Source organism: Apteryx rowi, unplaced genomic scaffold, assembly GCF_003343035.1.
Source record: "Apteryx rowi isolate R43461 unplaced genomic scaffold, aptRow1 scaffold_339, whole genome shotgun sequence".
NCBI lineage: Eukaryota > Metazoa > Chordata > Aves > Apterygiformes > Apterygidae > Apteryx > Apteryx rowi.
The window spans coordinates 68,573-86,822 of NW_020449852.1; the positions used below are offsets into that span (position 1 = coordinate 68,573).

General features: G+C 37.9%; 1 protein-coding gene across 3 annotated transcripts; it reads left to right on the forward strand.

Annotated features, from left to right (window-relative positions):
* Positions 1–13: 13 nt before the first annotated feature.
* GPALPP1 (GPALPP motifs containing 1) lies at positions 14–17,587 on the forward strand. Of its 3 annotated transcripts, none has more exons than XM_026072213.1 (9): positions 14–248; positions 4,463–4,607; positions 5,639–5,731; positions 9,460–9,568; positions 13,208–13,342; positions 13,586–13,750; positions 14,168–14,266; positions 16,555–16,759; positions 17,105–17,587. In XM_026072213.1, the coding sequence occupies exons 1-9, from the start codon at positions 206–208 to the stop codon at positions 17,119–17,121; spliced, it is 1,011 nt and encodes a 336-aa protein (XP_025927998.1). In that variant the 5' UTR covers positions 14–205; the 3' UTR covers positions 17,122–17,587. The 3 variants fall into 3 exon arrangements, with proteins under 3 accessions (XP_025927998.1, XP_025927999.1, XP_025928000.1); XM_026072215.1 differs by lacking the exon at positions 14–248 and adding an exon at positions 389–3,480; XM_026072214.1 differs by having other exon boundaries at positions 15–248; positions 16,555–17,587.
* The last annotated feature ends 663 nt before the right edge of the window (positions 17,588–18,250 follow it).

Below are 18,250 nucleotides of genomic sequence, written 5' to 3' on the forward strand. Positions count from 1 at the left end.
GTGCGGCCGCGAGGGCGCTGCTTCACGGGCAGCGCGGCTTCTCCTCAGGGAGGGTCAGGGGGCCTTAAGCCGGGCCTGCGCTCCTGTGGTGAAAAAACGGGCGGTGTCGTAGAAAACTTCGCCGCGGGCTCGAGAGCGGTTTGTGCGTGTCGGAGAGGGTGGTGTGACAGCTGTGGCACGTCTGCAGTGAGTTTTTTAAAGCTCCATGTGCCACCACTGTGAARCCTGGAGGAAGCTAACCTGCACGGGTAGTTTTTATAGTGACTTCTTTAGAAAAGAATTCATGTGACTGGATCGTGCAGATATGAAACCATCTCAAGTCTGTTTTAAAAAATGGTTGAACTAATTTGGTTTTTATTTTTATTTTTCAGTTCCTGTATCTGCTTTTTGGTGATGTGTTCTACAGTAGCTTCAGGTTATAAAGTTAGTGGGGAGAATGAAAGTGGTGTTGACAGTTAGGTTTTTGCAGCATCTTTTCCTTTGCCGAACCAAAATATTTTTTGAAAATTCGGTCAACCTTTTTCAGGACATAGGACTGTGACTTGTGGTCAGAAGCAGTGAGGTTGTGATGCCTGATCTGCTGACGTTTCTAATGTTAGCAGTCACATAGGAAGTGATTTTCTATCCCACCTGAGACCAGCTAGGTTGTTGGCTATTCTGCTTTGGAGCTCAGTTTCTCTCACTGACACTCTTATTTTCAGTATCAACAATATCTATAGCGGTAGCAATTTGAGCCTGAACAGTGTCTATCCTCAGTCGGAGCTCTGACCACTATTGTGTATGTTCAGTTTCTGGCTGTGTTTCAGGGGTCATCTGGTTATTCAAAACACAACAGCTCTGATGGGAAAAGGTTTACTGTGTCCGTCTGCTCTTCTCGGTTTCTAATCCAGTAGAGGGAGCAATAGGAAGAGAGAGCCAAGCTGCTTGCCTTAACTGCCMCCATAGCAACACCAAGCTCCAGATGCCTGCTGCTTGTCTGTGACTTGGATGYGTGCTGAACACGACTGTCTGTCTACACGACTACTAGAGCTGATGCAGTCTTTCTTACTCGTGACGTATTTGTGCTGATCACCTATTTACCTTCTCTTAATTAATTGATATATGTTACAAATTGTATTTGAATCCATTTAACAAAATAATTTAAAATTATCATTAGGACATGGCTTCATGGTGTTTTGGCAATATCTGATATAAGACATTCAACCTATTTTGTTCACATTTTGTCCCTGTGAACATCACAGTTGTGCTGGCACAGCTACTTGAGTATTTCTCTGTGAAGTGAGCAAAGGAACTGATTTGCCTTAAAAAAATAAAAATTAAACAATTAAAAGCAGCAAAAAGTTTTGTAACTATTAAGTTTGACCAGTTCCTGGATCCCAGTCAGTCTGTTTCCATAAATAGTTGTATCCACTCAACACAGGAGGCAGATTGCTGCAGTGTAGAAGGGGAAGAGTAGAGCGAAGAAGAGGTGTGAGCACTTGGCTGTAACATGCTTTGCTATGTAGAAGCACAGCTCCAGATGAAGCCCTGCAAATGGAGGTTCTGAGTGGCCAAATCACACAGTGAGGCTACCATGTAACTAAGCATCTTCTGCACTGTGTGATGCTTAGTGGGTCTTGAGACAAGTTGGCCTAAAATGTGTTCAATAAATATTGCCTCTTGTATTCTAAGAGATACTTGATCTTTTGACTCTTTTAACCAGAGCTAAACAGTTTTTTTTCTATGTTTTCTTTTTTTTTTCTTATGGTCTCACTGATATTTGAGCTGCTCTTTGTTTGTTGCTAAAACCACTTCTGTTTTAGGCTTCTTTCTTAGTATTCATCTCCCAAAAACAACAACAAAGTAGAACTTTGGGCAGCTGTTCTGAGTATTGCATCCAAAAGTTTTCTTTCAGTACTATAAATGTTAGACTAAAGATAACCATTTGTTAATGTCATCCATCTTTGACATGATATTACCATGTTAGATGTAGGAAATGAAAGAAAACGTGTCTGTTGATCTGTTCTTAAATTTATGTTCTTGTTGTCTTATATGGGTAAGATACAGCTTCCATTAGTAGTTGTAATTTTTAGCATGTGATTTCTTGCCTTTTTCTTATTTAAAAAAAATCAAGAACTAGTAGTTTCAGCTTGTGGCGTCACGTTGTGGTTCGCATGTGGTGTTTGAAGCTGTGAATCATGAGCAGAGTTAGAATCTGGGTTGGTTCATCTTCTTGTGCATCTCAGCCTCTAGAGATAATGGAATAACTAAGGAAAAGGACCAGTTGCTGTCCTCCCCGTAGATCATCACTAGAGGGAGCTCAAACTGACCTTGCCAGGGGATATCAACGTCCTTTGCTGGCATCAGAAAACTGATGGTATCTTTATCAGGACCAGTCCTTGTCTGTCTTCCCTTTGTTTCTGGATGTCCTGCTTAGGCTGTAATTCCATGAACAAACAGTTCTTTCAGGGGAGTGCTGCTTTTTTTCGGTGTTATTTTTATGCCTGATAAGTTTCCCAATTTATTGCACAGTCAACAAAACAGTTGTACCAGCATAATGGAGGGAGTAGTGTGAAAAAATCATGAGACAGAAAACATGTACACTGGCACTGATGCTAGAGGAAGTGTCTGGGAGACCAGTTTCCTTTCTTAAATAGTTTTGCTTTTACTTCTTCTTTCCAGCTCACATAGCCACTCCCAATTTCTCTCTTCCTCTGTGGTATCAGACTCATCAGACTGCATTTCAGGTTGCTCCTTTCACCCCAAATACTTTTCTCTTATCCTCTCTGCATTCAGAGCAAATGAAGTTCCTCTTTCGGGATATCAGGGTACCAGTGGGTGAGAGAAAGTGGTTGATTTAAAAATAAATAAATTAATTWAAAAAAATTAAAAAGCACCTTGTGTGTGAAGGTGATTCTCAAACCAGAATTGGAGGCTTCCTGGTAGTAGCCTGCACTCCTATTTATCATTCATCTGTTGGTTCCCTCTCATCTTGAACTTACTGTTACAGATTGTTTTCTTTTTTTTTCCTCCTTGGTGCTGAAATGCATTTGCATGTCCTGATTAAAGTTACTCTCATTAAAACAGAACCAAAATAAGCAGCCTATCTGTCTGTGATGCCGCATAATTTGCCTTTGTTCTGTGTCTTGCATTAAAGACAGATAAAAGCTTCATAAAGCTCATTTGAAGGTCTCAATTTCTGCTAGCCTTTGTCAGCTAAAAATGGAACTTTAATCTAAATTTAGTTTATTTTGCACCATCAAAAAGGTCGTAGTTCTTTAACTGGAGATGTAATTTCCTGTTACCCTTCATTTATGTAATTTTATTGCATCTCATCTTTTCATCTAGCCCTTGACTATTCATAAGTTAACAATGCTGTTTCCCCACCAAACATCTTCCTGTCCTGTCACTCTTGGAATCAATGTTTGAAATCTTAAAAGGAGGCATGGCATCTGTGTTGCAGAAAGTTAAATTACCAGTACAATCAGATCTATTATATGGGTAGGTTATTCGTGCTGTGTATAAACTATGCTGTCTCTGCATGCTGTAACCTGCATTTGGGAAGGCTTCTTAGCTTGGGACAATTGCAGGTCTTTCCTTACTCCAGCTAGCTCTGTGCTGAGCCAGGGAGGGTATCTGTATCAAGTTTCTTGTTTGGGGGGCATTTATTATTAGGTTCAGTGCCACATGAATATGGTTAAACTACTTCTGGACTCAATATATGTGGTACTATTTCCAAGGGAGTGAGTCATACCATAACTGTGCATGCTGATGAGGACAATGGCAGAGCCGGCTCGCGCCCATTACAAGTGTTAGTCTCTGAATTTGTCCTTTGCTAGGGTATCTCACTACTCCAGAGAGTGAAAGGTTGGTTGCATATGAGGAGAGCTCCATCCACCACCTAGGTCTTCCGACAGCAGTGATTCTTTGAAGTCTGAATGCCTAAATCATCCTTTATTCAGCAGAGTATTTAAGTCCGTGCCTGCTATTCACGCTTAGCTGAACTGGAAATAACCTTAATTGCTAAACCGTTTCTAAAGCAGGATGGCAATTAGATTGCACTAATCTATGGCCTCCCATTCTGTGTATGACAAATGATGTGATTCTTCAGTAATAAGCTTCAAATGCTTGATTAATGTAATTGTTTCTTTTTAATATACCAATCTATACCATATACATTTTAAATCAGTTGTTAGACAAAGCAGGCCTTTCTGCTGCTGTACCAGAAGATAACTAATGTACAGAAGGTAACTAGTGTGATAATGTATTAATAATGTACTACGGTACWATACAGGGGCTGTTCATGGCAGTATGGTGCTGAATAAAATCATTTAATAACTAGGAGTTTGTTTAGATATCTTCTCTAAACGCTAGACATAGTAATGATTGAATTCCAGGTAGATTTGTGTTTTGGGAATACCAAGATGGGTAATACTCATTTGAAATGTTTAATAAAATGTCCCAAATAACTCTCGGTGTTCAGTTGCAGGACCAGCGCTGCCTCCGGGCTATAAAAGCAGCTRTAGCTCAGAAACACCTGAGAGTGATGATGATTCAGAGTCTCTTCCTCTGCCCAGAGAGGCAGACAGAGATTCCGAAGAAGAGTCAGAAGGAGTTCCAACACCCAAGTTAGTATGTTCTTAGGTCTTTCATGTATTTACATCATAAAATTACGCAGAAGTTGGAATTGAAGTGTATCTCTATAAAATATGAGAAGGAGACAATAGCATACAAATAAAAAGGCAAACCCTGTACCTGAGTAAAACGTGATGATGTCTTCCCCATGTTCTTCTGGGCCAAGAATGTTCAGTTGACCTGTGTGACTCCTTTGGGTGGAATTAGGTTATGTAGGACAATCCAATTTTTATATGTTCATCTTTCAGTTCAGTTCTCCAGTTAGACTAAAAAATTCCTTAATGTTTTGATTGTGTATACTGAGGACAGACACCACTTATAAAGCATATAAATGTTGCTTGAATTTGGCCCTGTGTGTGCTGTACTACTTTGCACCAAGGTCATAAGAACATAAGAACTCGTGGGCATGAGTTTATATATTCGACTAAGTCAACTGTGATGAAAGACTTGAATTGTTTAGCAAATAACAGGAGTCTTTACATATCCTAATTTAGTGGAATTGATTACTCACAATTGCTGCGTTAAGAACTTGTGTGTGTTTGTATTAGGTCTTATGTAAGGATCTTGAAGGACATTACGCTGTCTTGATGAGTGTTGGAGTACATATTAATGACTTTTCTCCTGTTCTCTTATCCGCCAATTTTTCAGTCTTAGTAGAATTGGTTTGGGAAAACTACTAGTCAAAAAGCAGGCAGTGTACAAAAGTGTAGAGTGTGCTGAATATAAAATTACTTTGTGAATAGAAAATGGTATTTCAACATTATACTACTCTTCTTTCTACAGCAAAAGCACTCTTAATATTTTTTAAATGTCAGAGCATTTTTGGAGTGAGGCTTATGCTACCAAATTTTTAATTGTTCCAAATTATTTTGGATCCTTTTGCACTGTTTCCTTGGAAACAGTGAGATATTTAGTACATAAGACTGTCTGAAATCATTTTTATGTTTTTTTTTTTCCTTTTTAAAATGTAGATAATTGCCTTGTATGTCAAGATAATTATTAAGTGAAATCTTTGTATTTGCAGAAAGCCAAAAAGAATTCAGGAAGATGATGATGATGGATTTTTTGGACCTGCTCTTCCTCCTGGTTTTAAAAAACAAGATGATTCTCCAGAGAGGTGATTAAAATGGAGTAATACTCAGGATTGTTTCCTTAAAACACAATTATTTAAGCTAAAATATTTTGTGTCACTATTACAGAACAATTCAATTGTGCACTTGAGATTTAGGTGATTAGAATTCCTTCCTGCATATTTTGAGAACGAGAACAGCGTTCCCTTGAAACAGAATGCAGATTCCTCCTAGTACTGTTTGGAAGGTTGGAGAGGAAAAGGAAAAATAATGTAAATTTTCTGATTTATATTTTGAATGTCAAACAACTTCTGTTTCTTATGATATCTCAAAAAAAGCGCAGGAAAACAAACTATAGGTACAAGGACCCGTATTTATGTAGTTCATTCTGGCTGGGGAGAGAGTAGGGCATTTAGCTTTTGTGTGACATAATACAATGCAGAGCGTTGGAGTTGTTGCTTTGCTAATGCACTGAGGATTATTGTTTACATGTCTGCAGGTAGAAAGCTAATCTGAATCCTGTAGGTTTCTAGAAAGCAAGTTGTCATGTCTAAACAAATAAGTGTTATTTATAGCCTCTATCAGAAASCTTTCCATTTGATTGTACACAATTATAAAATACCTATAAAGAAAACTAATTATGAATTCCATTCATAAATTAACCATGTCTCTCATCCTCCTAGTCTTTGCATCAATCTTTGCACTTCCTTGTGTAAATGATAGTCCGTACTGAAATCACTACTTCCAAGGGAAGACTCATTGATGAAAGGTTGTTGAGTTTCTTGATCACAGTTCTCTTCCTCAGAGCAATAGAGAGCTGATAGATAAAATAAATCAATACCTACCTATCACATGTGAGTTGTCAGTTCTAGGAAGGTGAGCCAATTTGTTGTTAAGCTGTGCTCAATATTTCCCCAAAATGTGGGATATCACTAAAAAATAATATAATCTCTAATAAAGCAAAATAAATAAATGCCTGTAGCTTTTGGCATTAGGTGAGGGAGCCTTCTTGCCTTCTTGATTTTGACATGAATACTGCTGTGGTAAATTGTGAAGTCAAAGTATGCAAAGGGAAAGAGGATAGAAAAGGTAACTTGTAGTCTGAAGGTTAGAGAGACGAGCAGTAATACAGGTGCTCTCCCATCATGTAATCTTAGTCTTTTGAATGTTCATCCAACTTTTATTTCTATGTAGCAGTTTATTTCTAAAATGGTGGATAACTTGCACTTAAATTCAGAGGGCAAGAGTCTGTTTGGTGTTGTGTGCAGGTATGAGGGATTCAAACAATAAAAGGTTCCTGATAGTTCCTTTGCCTTAGCTCATCATACAACTGTGCCTGGCACGCACTGGAAAAGCGGATTGTGCAGAGCTGTTTTGCACACAGCCCATATCCCTGAATAGGTGGAAAAGGTGAAATGTGTGGGAAGAGCCTTGTCTGTCTTCCACCCCCATACACCTGGCAGTCTAGTTACACTGGCACACTGAGGAGCATAAGCTGTGCAGGGCATGGACACAATCCTGTTAGCTGTCTCTCCACTGCGTTGCCCATAGCATTGAGTGGATTGACAGCTGAAAATCTAGCCATGAATAATTGAAACAAATGTAAGACTGTTTGTTTCAATGTATGGACATAATGTTTGTGAGCTCTGTGTGACATGCTTGTTCTTTTAGAAAAGCTTTTGTTCTCAGTTACATCTTTTCCAGGCTTGTCAAAGCAAATATTCATAATCAAGAGCAGCTCACGTGGCAATTTGCAGCTTTTTAAAAAATGTTTAAATCATTCCAGCATAAAATGCCTATGTGAGCAGATTTCCTTCAACTTTGGAAAGAATATTGCTTTTTACCAAAGTTAGGCAAAAGTGGAGTATTCCTAAGTTTTCCGGAAATATTTATACATCAAGATGAAGAACGAGCATTACCTTAAAATGCTGAAGTTAAACATCAGAAGAATGCTGAAATGCACATCCTGCATTAGTGAGAACTTAAAGTYGAACAACAAGAAAGCTTTCTTTACCATATATGAAATCCAGCATACATTAAATGAAAGCTTAATTCCTGAAAAGGTTTTATTTCTAAGTGCATGTGTACATAGGTGCTGAAGTTTGCCAACAGCAGCAAAATGCATTTAACAGGTTTTCATTTACATTCACTTCGTCTGGTCAGAGAGCCTTTAGACATTCAGGAAACTGTCAAGAATCATGTCAGCTCTGTGCTGCTGAGGAAAGATCTGAGCAACAGGGTTATTCATGTGGAAGAAGAGCATAGAAATGAAGAGTGTGGGAAGGATGAGTATAGGAACCATTTTTCTGTTCCTTGGAAGAGCCTTTGAGCTGTGACAGAAGCAAGGCAAGGTATTTAATATCTGCTCTTTTTCACAAGTTGCACAGATATAGGGCACAATGTAGATGTTCTGATGTGTCTCAGTAGAAAGCTTTATTTATAGTTTGGTTTAAATCTCTTTACCCACAAAATAAAGGTGCCTGTATACTAAAATAAAGGATTCTTTTTGCCGTGTCTGTAAGGGTTTACATTCAAACTCTTCAAATTATATTGAAAACCTAAAACATGGTTTTAACAAGAAAGTAGTTGGAAAGAAAGGGAGGAAAGTAAAGGTGGTTTCTCTCTGCCAGCAGCTAGGTGGAGGTGAAGTTTCAGATTTATCCCAGACTTCTTGCCTGGGTTTGAAACCTCACCAGTGCCCCTCTCCTGGCCTGAGCTCACATGTGCTTGTGCCTCTCTGTGGTTAGCTAAATTCTCTCTACTAGTATCTTTCTGGCAAGACTTCCTTCTTTTTTCTTTTCCCCCTTCAAATCCTGACAAACACATCACTACTGCAGGGCTGTGATGATTAGATTATATTGGATTTAATAAAAGAATGTAATTAGAATAATTCAATTTATGTTGTGTTACGTTTGATTGCCCAAAAGCTCAGAGACTGGAGATCATAATAAATAAAGTCTCCATCTGATACACTCTAAGGATGCTGTCACTTAGATATTCTTCAGGGGATGATTCTTCAAGGTTTTATTAGCTTTTATTAACCTTTGAAGAGTATGGTGGACTATTAAAAGAGGATCTTGTATACAAGAGTCTTTTCAATACTGTAAGTGCAGTTCAATGTACACTTTAAACTGTTTTTACCCCTGAAAAGAGATCCTTGCCTTTCTCTGTCCCTGGAACCAATTGACTTGTCATACTCCTTGCAGAGTTGCTATGTAAATCAAATCAATGAAGTTAACTGGGATTTCAAAACCTGTCTCTGTTTCCTCTTCTGTCTTCCCTGCCCCATGGAAAAACAAACATTTTAAATCAGAGCAGTTCACTGATTTTGTTTACTGAAGGACTGTGAAACTGTGGTGAAGGGCAAGAATAGCAAAATCACCTTTGTTGTTAGACAAAAGAATAAGGTGTATTTGACCTTCCACCTTTCATTGCTCTTGAATCTGATAAAGGAAGCTTGGGAAGAAATAAGTGGGTTTTCTTGATCACATGCTCCAACTTTCCCAGTTTTGTTGCTTCCCAGCTATCTACAGAGATCCTCCTTGAAAATGGGATAGACTGTTCTTGTGAATTCGATGATTTCTATGACATGCACAGAGGGGGCACACTTGGCACAGGGAGGGAAGGGAATCGCACTTCTCACCAAAAATTTTATGTTAATCTATTTAAAAATTATTCCTGCACCAAGCAAGAGAAGGCTGTCATTTAATGTACTGTCCATGTTGCTTATTTTACTTCCTTTTTTCACTTACAAACTTTTTTTTTTCCCCTTGAGGCCCATTATAGGTCCTGCATTACCACCTGGCTTTAGGAAACCTTCAGAGGACATTGGGAATAACAAATATTCCATAGGACCTTCCGTTTCATCAGAATTCTGTACCCAGGTTTGTAGAAACAGACATCTCTTGTTTTAGAACAAGCTATCTGAAATGCTTAAACAAGTAGGAGCCTGAAAAAGTCTACTAGACATACTTTTTAGCATGGCAGTCTAATTTTAGATCAGAAAGTGTCTGGCTCATTTTTGCTTGAGTCAAATACTGAAGCATAAATAAGTTTTAAAAAGAAAAAGACTAGTCTGGTTTGTTGTGATTTTGCTGTTAAATGGATGTTGCAGGCTGTACACAAGAGAGCTAGGTGTCTCAAGTTGCAGAGTACTTCTCCCCGATGTTCTTCCATTCTTTCTTTTGGTATGACATGTTCTTCCCAAGTGAATGTCTTGGCAAAGTTCAAAATTTAAAGGTTTTAAAGCAGTAATGCAACCTGTTAGAGTGAATATTTAGCTGTTATTCAAGCTTTTACCCCTTTACTGATGGGGGAAAGGATTGAGTATATAACAAAACTTCGCTTTCTTAACGTGTTTGTTAGTGCAGGTGTTAAATACATTTATTCAAAAGAATCCAATCAAGAATGATGCTACAGTGTCAATAATTGATCTTCTCAAGCAAGATGAGGCCCGTACCTTGGGGTAAGGCACATCAGGATCGGGGACAGTGGCACTGACACACCTGTCAGTTTGTGGTGTCTGACTGTTCTGATCAGGTTATGTAAGTACTAGGTAGAGACCCTATAATCTAATTCCTAGCTACTAAATAATACCTGTACTACTAAAGAACATTCAGGGGTAAGATGTGTGACTAAAGTACTGTGGGAAGTATGGGGAGGATTCAGCTCCCTAACATGGGCATCCAGTAGCATTCTGAGGGATGTGGGTCATCTGCAAAAGGCTGGCAGATAGGGCAAAGCATCTGAGAGAAACTTGCATCCTTCCAGAGCAACAGCATGTCTAAGCCAGGCAAGATACCCTGGACATCCAAAATGACACTAGATACCACCGTTAGGCAGCTGAATCACTCTCAGGATATGATAAACTAAATATTAATTCTATTTGATTAATATTAATTAAATATGTAAAAAATATCATTTGTTTCCGTAGTTACTCTGTTTATTTCTAAAATATTTACTTTTTTTTAGTTTAACTCCCAGGTGCTATAGGACATACTAAGAAGGGATGAGACAAAGGCTGCTCTGGAACTTTACTTTTTTGATTAGTGCTTGTGATGTATATCATTCTCCTGCCTCCTACAGCAAGTGTTGTCATAATCTATCATCAAGAATGATTGTCTGACATTTTTAAGATGCTCGTCATGTTATAATTCCAAATAACGATCAAGCAATTTATCATAATGACAAATGTCTTGAGACAGGAATGTCAAAATTGGGCTGTTTATATATTTTACAAACAAAAAAAAGAATCTTTTTCCTATACGGATCTTCATCTCTGACATCAACTTTGTTTCATGGAACTTAGCTTTTTTTTCTTTTTTTTTTCTCTTCCTGATAATCTCCTGTCTTTTTTTACCTTTGAATCTGATACAATAATTTGTTGGGGTTTACTTACTTTGTTTTAGTATTGTTTAATTATTTTGTATTTCAGTACGTCTTTAGAGGCAGCTTATTTCATGTTGACTCTTCACTTTRTTTTGATTTCTCCTTCAAACAGGGGGCATTATTTTTTGATGTTTGTTTAATTGTATCTGGTTTGAGGCAGGTGGTAATGGAGTGAATTGAACTTAACACTAATGAGAAGGGCAATGAGACATGCCTCTTCAATTAAAACCCAGTGTGGAATTTTTTTTGTCTTTCATCCTCAACTGCTTTACAATTTATTGTGAAAGCCTTATATCTTTGCATTTTTTGTTTATTTGTATGTGGAGAGAGGGAATTGTTTTATTAGGCTGTTTTTTCAAGTTAATTCTTCCTGTTCACCACCTGTTCATTCATTCAAAAAAAAAAAGACGGAGGGGAGAGAAGGAGGTCACCTCATTCTCTAAAAGTTAAAGCAGTGGTAGTTTAATGTGAAGATTTGAATCTGTAAATGTTTCAGAGCAAAAAGACAAGAGAAATTCTTATTATCTACTTGCATTATTAGTGTTTGTAAATGGCCAGTTATTTCTTATCCAGCTCAGCCTTTCAGATTGGATACAGCTGTTACATTTGTTAAGCCTCTTGTTATACCTCGTGGTCCACAGCTATACCCAGCTGTGTCTCTTTCTACTTGCAAGTTTGCTTCTCCACTGTTCTTACCTCTGCCAAGGCCTAAAAGCAGATGGTGTCAACTGGCTTGGCTAGCTTGCAGCAGTCATTAAGGCATACCGGTTTCTGTAGCAGACAGCACACAAAAGAATGACATGACTAATATTACACCTACTGTCTTCTGACTTCCTTAGCCCAAATCCCTCTACAGTGGTGGGATGCCAGCTATGAGCAGCCTTAAGTATTAAGGACTGAACTCAGTGTTGCAAGGTACCTTTACTGCTGTCCTCCTTTCCCTTGTCCTCCATTTTCATGCTTCCATTAGGTGGATTCTGTACTTTGTTCTCTAATTCTCTACTGTAGGCCCTGGATCACCTTTGCCTCAGGTGCCTTATTTTACACAGAAGGTTCATAGTTTTGGTTTTGCACTGCGCAGCACTCTTGTTCTCCTCCCTGGTAATGTCACATCTGGTGTTAGGTTGTCCACCTGACAGCTGAAGTTCAGCATAACAGAAACAAATCTCCCCTTTCCCCCACCCTTTGCTTGAAACACATTTGCCACCACATCATATTCTCAAGCAATGCTCTGTGCTGCCTGATTCTACAACCTCGTTATCATCCTACTCCCATTGCTTTACCTCCCACATTCAGGCTGTAGGCTGTCTTTTCATTTTTGTAGATGTCGGGCTCCCTTGCTTTCAAGGCACTGCTCAGTGTCCCCTTTTCTGCATTCTGTCCACTTCTACTGCCCTCTACACCTTTACTCTTCTTAACCCAGAGGGACCTATGAGCCTTCTGTACAATACCCTGTATCCAGAAAGAGTTTTCTTAATATTTAGTCCGTTTCAAACTTAACTTTTTCAAAAGTTCTCCAAATAACGTAACTGTTTAGAAAGCAATGTCAAAAGGGATTGAAGAAGTGAATGACAAAACCAAGAGATTAGACTAGCAGGTACTATACCCAGGGATGTCGTTCCATATGTGCCACCTCTACCCTGGCTTGCTTATTGGTCTTCCTAGTGTCCATACAGAATCTGAGCCCTGTTGACAGGAGTTCCTCTTGCTGTGTGAAATCACAAGCYTTATTGTGGAGGTGCATCCAAACATCACTAGTGATGGTGAAGCCCAGATTATCAAAGTTGTATGCTTGTGTGTTTCTAATCTATCTACTGCCACTAAGGCTACAGCAACGCATGCAGAGCGGCATAAAGTAGCAATACCCTGTTGTGTACTGCTTCTGTGTTTACTAGCATTCCTGCCTCGGGGACAAGAGATGATGCTTTTGGAAATGCAGGGACTGAATATCCATGTTAAATTGCTAGAACAGGTCTAATATGGAGTTGTAATCTATGCTTTTGTTGTATGATTAGCACATGCATTGTGTAAGATTTTTATGCTCTTCTAGACAAAATCATTCTAATTCTATGAAGCTGAAGTATTTCTTGAGTGTCTTAACACTATGATTGAGAGAAATATTTTATTTTTGGAAGGTAACAGATAGTAGTGAAGAGGAAGACAACCTTATAGGCCCAATGCCTGCAAAAGGACCAGTGGAGTCTGATGTAACTAAAGAATTTGAACGCAGAGCTCAGAGAATGAAAGAAAAACTTACTTCAGCAGACAATGTAAGTTGGATATTTTTCTCTTTCAATATTTTTTTGGTGGATGTATTTGTGTTTTTCCATGCCTGACAGTTTTTCTATGTGGACCCAGCTGCAGTTTTATTGCAGTTTTTCTAAGTGGTAGTAATTGTTGTTAAGACAAAAAAAAAAAAAAATCCATAATTTCTGCTGGAAGTTAATAGATTCAGGTGGCAAGTTTGGGTTATTTGTTTTTTTCTATTTTTTCACTTTCTTTCTTTTGTAAAGGATGAACCCAAGCAAGTTACCAGGGAATCATGGATGACGGAGCTTCCACCTGAACTGAAAAGTTTTGGGTTTGGCCCAAGAACATTCAAGAGAAGAGCTGATGAAAAATCAGGCGATAGATCCATTTGGACAGATACTGCAGCTGACAGAGAGAGAAAAGCCAAAGTGAGCATTTATTCATTCATGTATACATGCAGGCAGTATATATGTTGTTAGTGTTCTGTGAAAACAAACTAAAGATCCACTGAGCTGTTCAATGAGAAAGCTTTTTTCAGATTTCTCTTTAGATTACCAAAACTCAGGAATTCAGACTAAAGGAGAGGAAATAACCATTTTAACTAAAATTGCTGTTCTTTTATTTTTCTCTCTCTCTTCTCTCTGTCTTTTGCAGTAGCCAGTCACTCTGTATCAGCTCACTGAATTTCCAAATACAGTGTGTCCAGTCTCTTCTCTTATCAAGCAGAGCAAAAAATATCTGGTGGCCTCTACGCTTCATATTTAATTAAAGTAACTGTAGATTTCCTTGCTATTTACTTCAGACATTCTGATTAATATAACATGTAATTTGCTTCCACTCATCAGGAAAGAGAAGAGGCAAAAAAGTCAGCCAGTAARGATAATGAAGAAATTGTATTGTCTGGGAGAGACAAGAGACTTGTTGAGCAGGTGACTTCATACAATGTAAGTATAATAGCAGAATGCATCCTCTTCACGAATTTCCTTTAATTCTTCACTCTTCACTCTTTTCTTTCTGGTTCTCGTTTCTAGCACTGCTGGTTTCCATGGTGATACCACTACATTCTTCCTTTTTAGGGCCCAAATCTACTGCTGTTTAGTCATTAGAACATTTCCCACTGACTTCAACAAGAGCAGGATTGGGTCCTTAAGCTGCTGCTGAAAACAGGGCGTTAGGATTGTTTTTTGTATGGATAGGGTTTTCTATGCATTCTCCTATAGCAGTTTCAGTTGCTGTTTTGCTTAAAGCATCCCCACATCAGGACRTTGTCGCTGCACAGACAAACTCGGTTCAAACATTAGCTTGCTTCACTGAATTACCAACATCCCAAGAAGAAGAAAAGGGCACTAAAGGTTTAATTTTTAGAGTGAAATATAGATTAGCCAAAAAGAAGCTTAATGGACTAAGCAGAGCAATTCTGTAGCTAACTGCCTCATTATAACAGCATTGTCACATGAAGTTTTTTTCAGTCTCCGCAGAGACAATTAATTTTCACAGACAGATGTTGATCACAAAAAAAATTTGAATTCCACATCAAATTCCCTCTTGCCTTTCTGTCTGTCCACACCATCCTCCAGTGTGTGTGGTCTATTGCCTGCCTTACAGCTGCTCCTTCCTGTTCTCCCCTGATTTATGGTTTGAAGTCTTACAGAAGACAGTCAGGTCTCCTGAGAGTGTAATTAACTTGGAAAATCACAGCCTTGGCTTATATTACAAGATTGGAGTTTATCTGGCACTTTTAATAATTTATTTGTAGTTCATTAAATCGTATGTCTCTCTTGATTTACAGGACTTGCAAATCCAGAGCTATTAGTATGCTACCTTAAATTTCCTCTCTATTTTCTGTTTGTACTGCCATTATAGATGTAGTAGAATATATTTATTCTGTTCTGTTGCCAGAATAAAACATACATATATATACACATATATATACACACAAATATATATATATATACACACACATATATGTCTTTTTATTGTTTTTAAGGTTAACAGACTTCTATTCCAAAATTGCAGAAGGCATTTTGTTTAGGAACAGAGTTTCTTGGCTTGTTCTTTATTGGCTTTTTTTCTGTTTTTTTTTCTTTTCTATTAAATTTTTTGTCTCTTCTTTCCTTTTCCTTTCTCTGTTAACTTTTATTGAGGATATTTTCATAGAAAAGAGCTTTAGTTCTTAAAATGGTTTCTTACTGTTAATTCCTGCAGTGCTAGTGACAAATTTATTCTCTGGTGCAATTCTGTCTGCATCAATGCAGTTAAATCAGGAAAAAGTGTTATCCATTTTCTGTTTTCCATGGGAATCATTTTTTTTATGTCATATATGGATTGTTATTGTTATGTCTGGTGAAATAAGTGATTGAACAGGGAGTGATGGGAAATGAACCTTTCAGAATAAAAGTCCTGTGTTCCTAGATAAGAGAAGATGGAGCTGCTCATCTTTTCTCTCTGATGAGAGAATTGGTTTGGACTGGCCTTTTGGCTTGTTTGCAATGGTTTGAGAGTTGGAGCAATTTACTACACAGAGATACAGAAATACACTTCATCTGAGTAAAGGAGGGGCCACATGATGCTGTGCCTGTGTGAAATCAGTGCAAGTTTTACATCGGTTTTAGGCTGGATCATGCTTTTTATTCAACACAACTGAGTCCTTGACTTGGCAAAATGCTTCAATGTGTGCTTTAGTTCACACCTGTGACCTTGTCTTGTGGACTGGCAGCAGATAAATACTGAAAAGTTAAGAGGGCAAATCAAAGACATAACTTTGTGTGAGAATAAGATCAAAAGGGTGTCTCATTTGTTCCTGCCCCTAACAGTGACCAAAACCAGCTGCTTAGGAAAAGTGTATAAGAATCTGGGCCTGTATTTTAAGATCTTTCTCCTGATGTGTTGTCTTAGCTTATGTTTCTGCAAATCATGGCAGAGCATCTTCGTATTTCCTTCACGTTATTTTTATTGTTACTGTGTGTGAAGATTTCAAAATAATATGGTATCTTTAACATCAGTGGAATTGAATTATCAGTGTCTTACTCCACACAGACAAGATTACCTGTGCTTCTCAGAACTATTCTGCACTGTATATGCAAAATTAAATTTACCATTCTGTTTTCTAATTACTAAGCTTTCTGGAATTCTTAGCCTTCCTAATTCTTGGCCCATTTGATTATTTGTGTTTTCTATATATTGTTGACATTTTATAATATTTTTTCCCTCCTCCTTCTTCCCTTTTTCCCAGGAGTCAAGGAGGTCAGAATCTCTCATGGACATACATCATAAAAAGCTAAAAAGCAAAGCATCTGAAGAAAAGAACAAACCTCAAGAAAGAAGGCCATTTGACCGAGACCAGGATCTCAAAGTCAATCGATTTGATGAAGCACAAAAGAAAGCCCTGATAAGAAAATCTAGAGATCTGAATACTAAATTTGAGCATAGTAAAGGCAGTATGTTTTTATAACATAAAAGCTTGAAGCTTTTTTGAAGTGAAATCAATTAAATTTCAAATACTTAATTTTTTAAGTATGTTTCTGTAAATATTTGTATGCAAATAAATATCCTATTGTTTTAGAACTTTCCTTTTCTGTAAATATTAGGATGTAACATCCATATTAAAAATAGACTGATAAAAGAGCGTGCTGGGTAAAAAATACAAATAATGTAAACTTGCCACTTTAAAGCAGTCATTTTTTGTTAGCATAAAATTAATTTAAATAAGCATTTTTAAGGAGCTTTACAACCAATCTTGCAATAGGGTTGACAGTTTCCTCCTTTCACCTACCATGCTTTAGATCTGTTTGCTGCATGAATATGTTCTACTACATCCTGACCTGAAGGCCGCGGAAGAATTGCCATTAGGCTTGTGGGCAGGACACTGCTTGACTGAAGTTCCCGCTGGGGAGTATAAATTAAAATGACACCTTTCACTTGCAACAATTTCTTGTATTTCTGAAAGTGTGTCTGTGTGTCTACACAAATATGGGTTTGTATATGTGCAGTATTATTTCTGTACTATAGCAGGGAGAGCTAGTGTTAGCAGAAGAGGTAGTAAACCCCCAAGATTTGCAGATTTAATTATAAAACAGTGGTCTACAAGAAGAGAAAATCTGAGCTGAGTTTCAATTTGCGGGGCTTATCCATCAGAAAACCCATCTCATTTAAGCAAGTGCAATGTGAAAATCAAACAATAATAAATCTTACTTTGTCAGTTACTTTGCAGAGCAGAATGGTTCTTTTGTCTCAAAAAGGAAATAAATTTGCTATTTAAAAATCTACATCCATGCTTATAGTTCTTTAGCTCGTGTGTGTGTGCATGTGTAGCACCTAAAGTGAGAGTTGTGTTAAGACTTGAGCTTTAATCAGTCGTCTTCTCTCAAGTAACATTTCAGATCCTTTTAAAGGAATTATTAGAAAGGGTCGAAATATGGTCCACCCATGTACAGAGTTTTATACAACAGACCCTAGCAGCATGTTTGAAAGTGTCACACACTTTACATATTAAACACCATCTGGTTCACTGTAATTTGGGGAAAAAGCTACTGTGACAGACTGTGTCTGCATTCATTTATATGAACATTACCCAACAAGTCACATAAGATGATGCTTTTAGTCATTAGTTTATTTTACTGCATATGTGCACGAGACCAAGGCACAGTATCCATGTGCTGAAAAGTCTGGGGGATTTTCATTGTCACAAGTGAATGCATATATACAATATATCTAACATATAGAGACTGTATTTTTTAATAGCCAATTCACTTTGTAGTTTGAAAAATCAGCTGCCTTGAGTGGGAAGAAGGACCTGGTTTTGTCTTAGGTTTGGGGCGGGGGGGGGGGGCTTTTTGGTTTTTAAATCAGTCAGTTTTGAGTTTCTGAGGCTTTTTGTTTCAAGGGGAGAAAAGGGTTTGAACATGGGCCTTTTATTTTCCTCTTCTCAA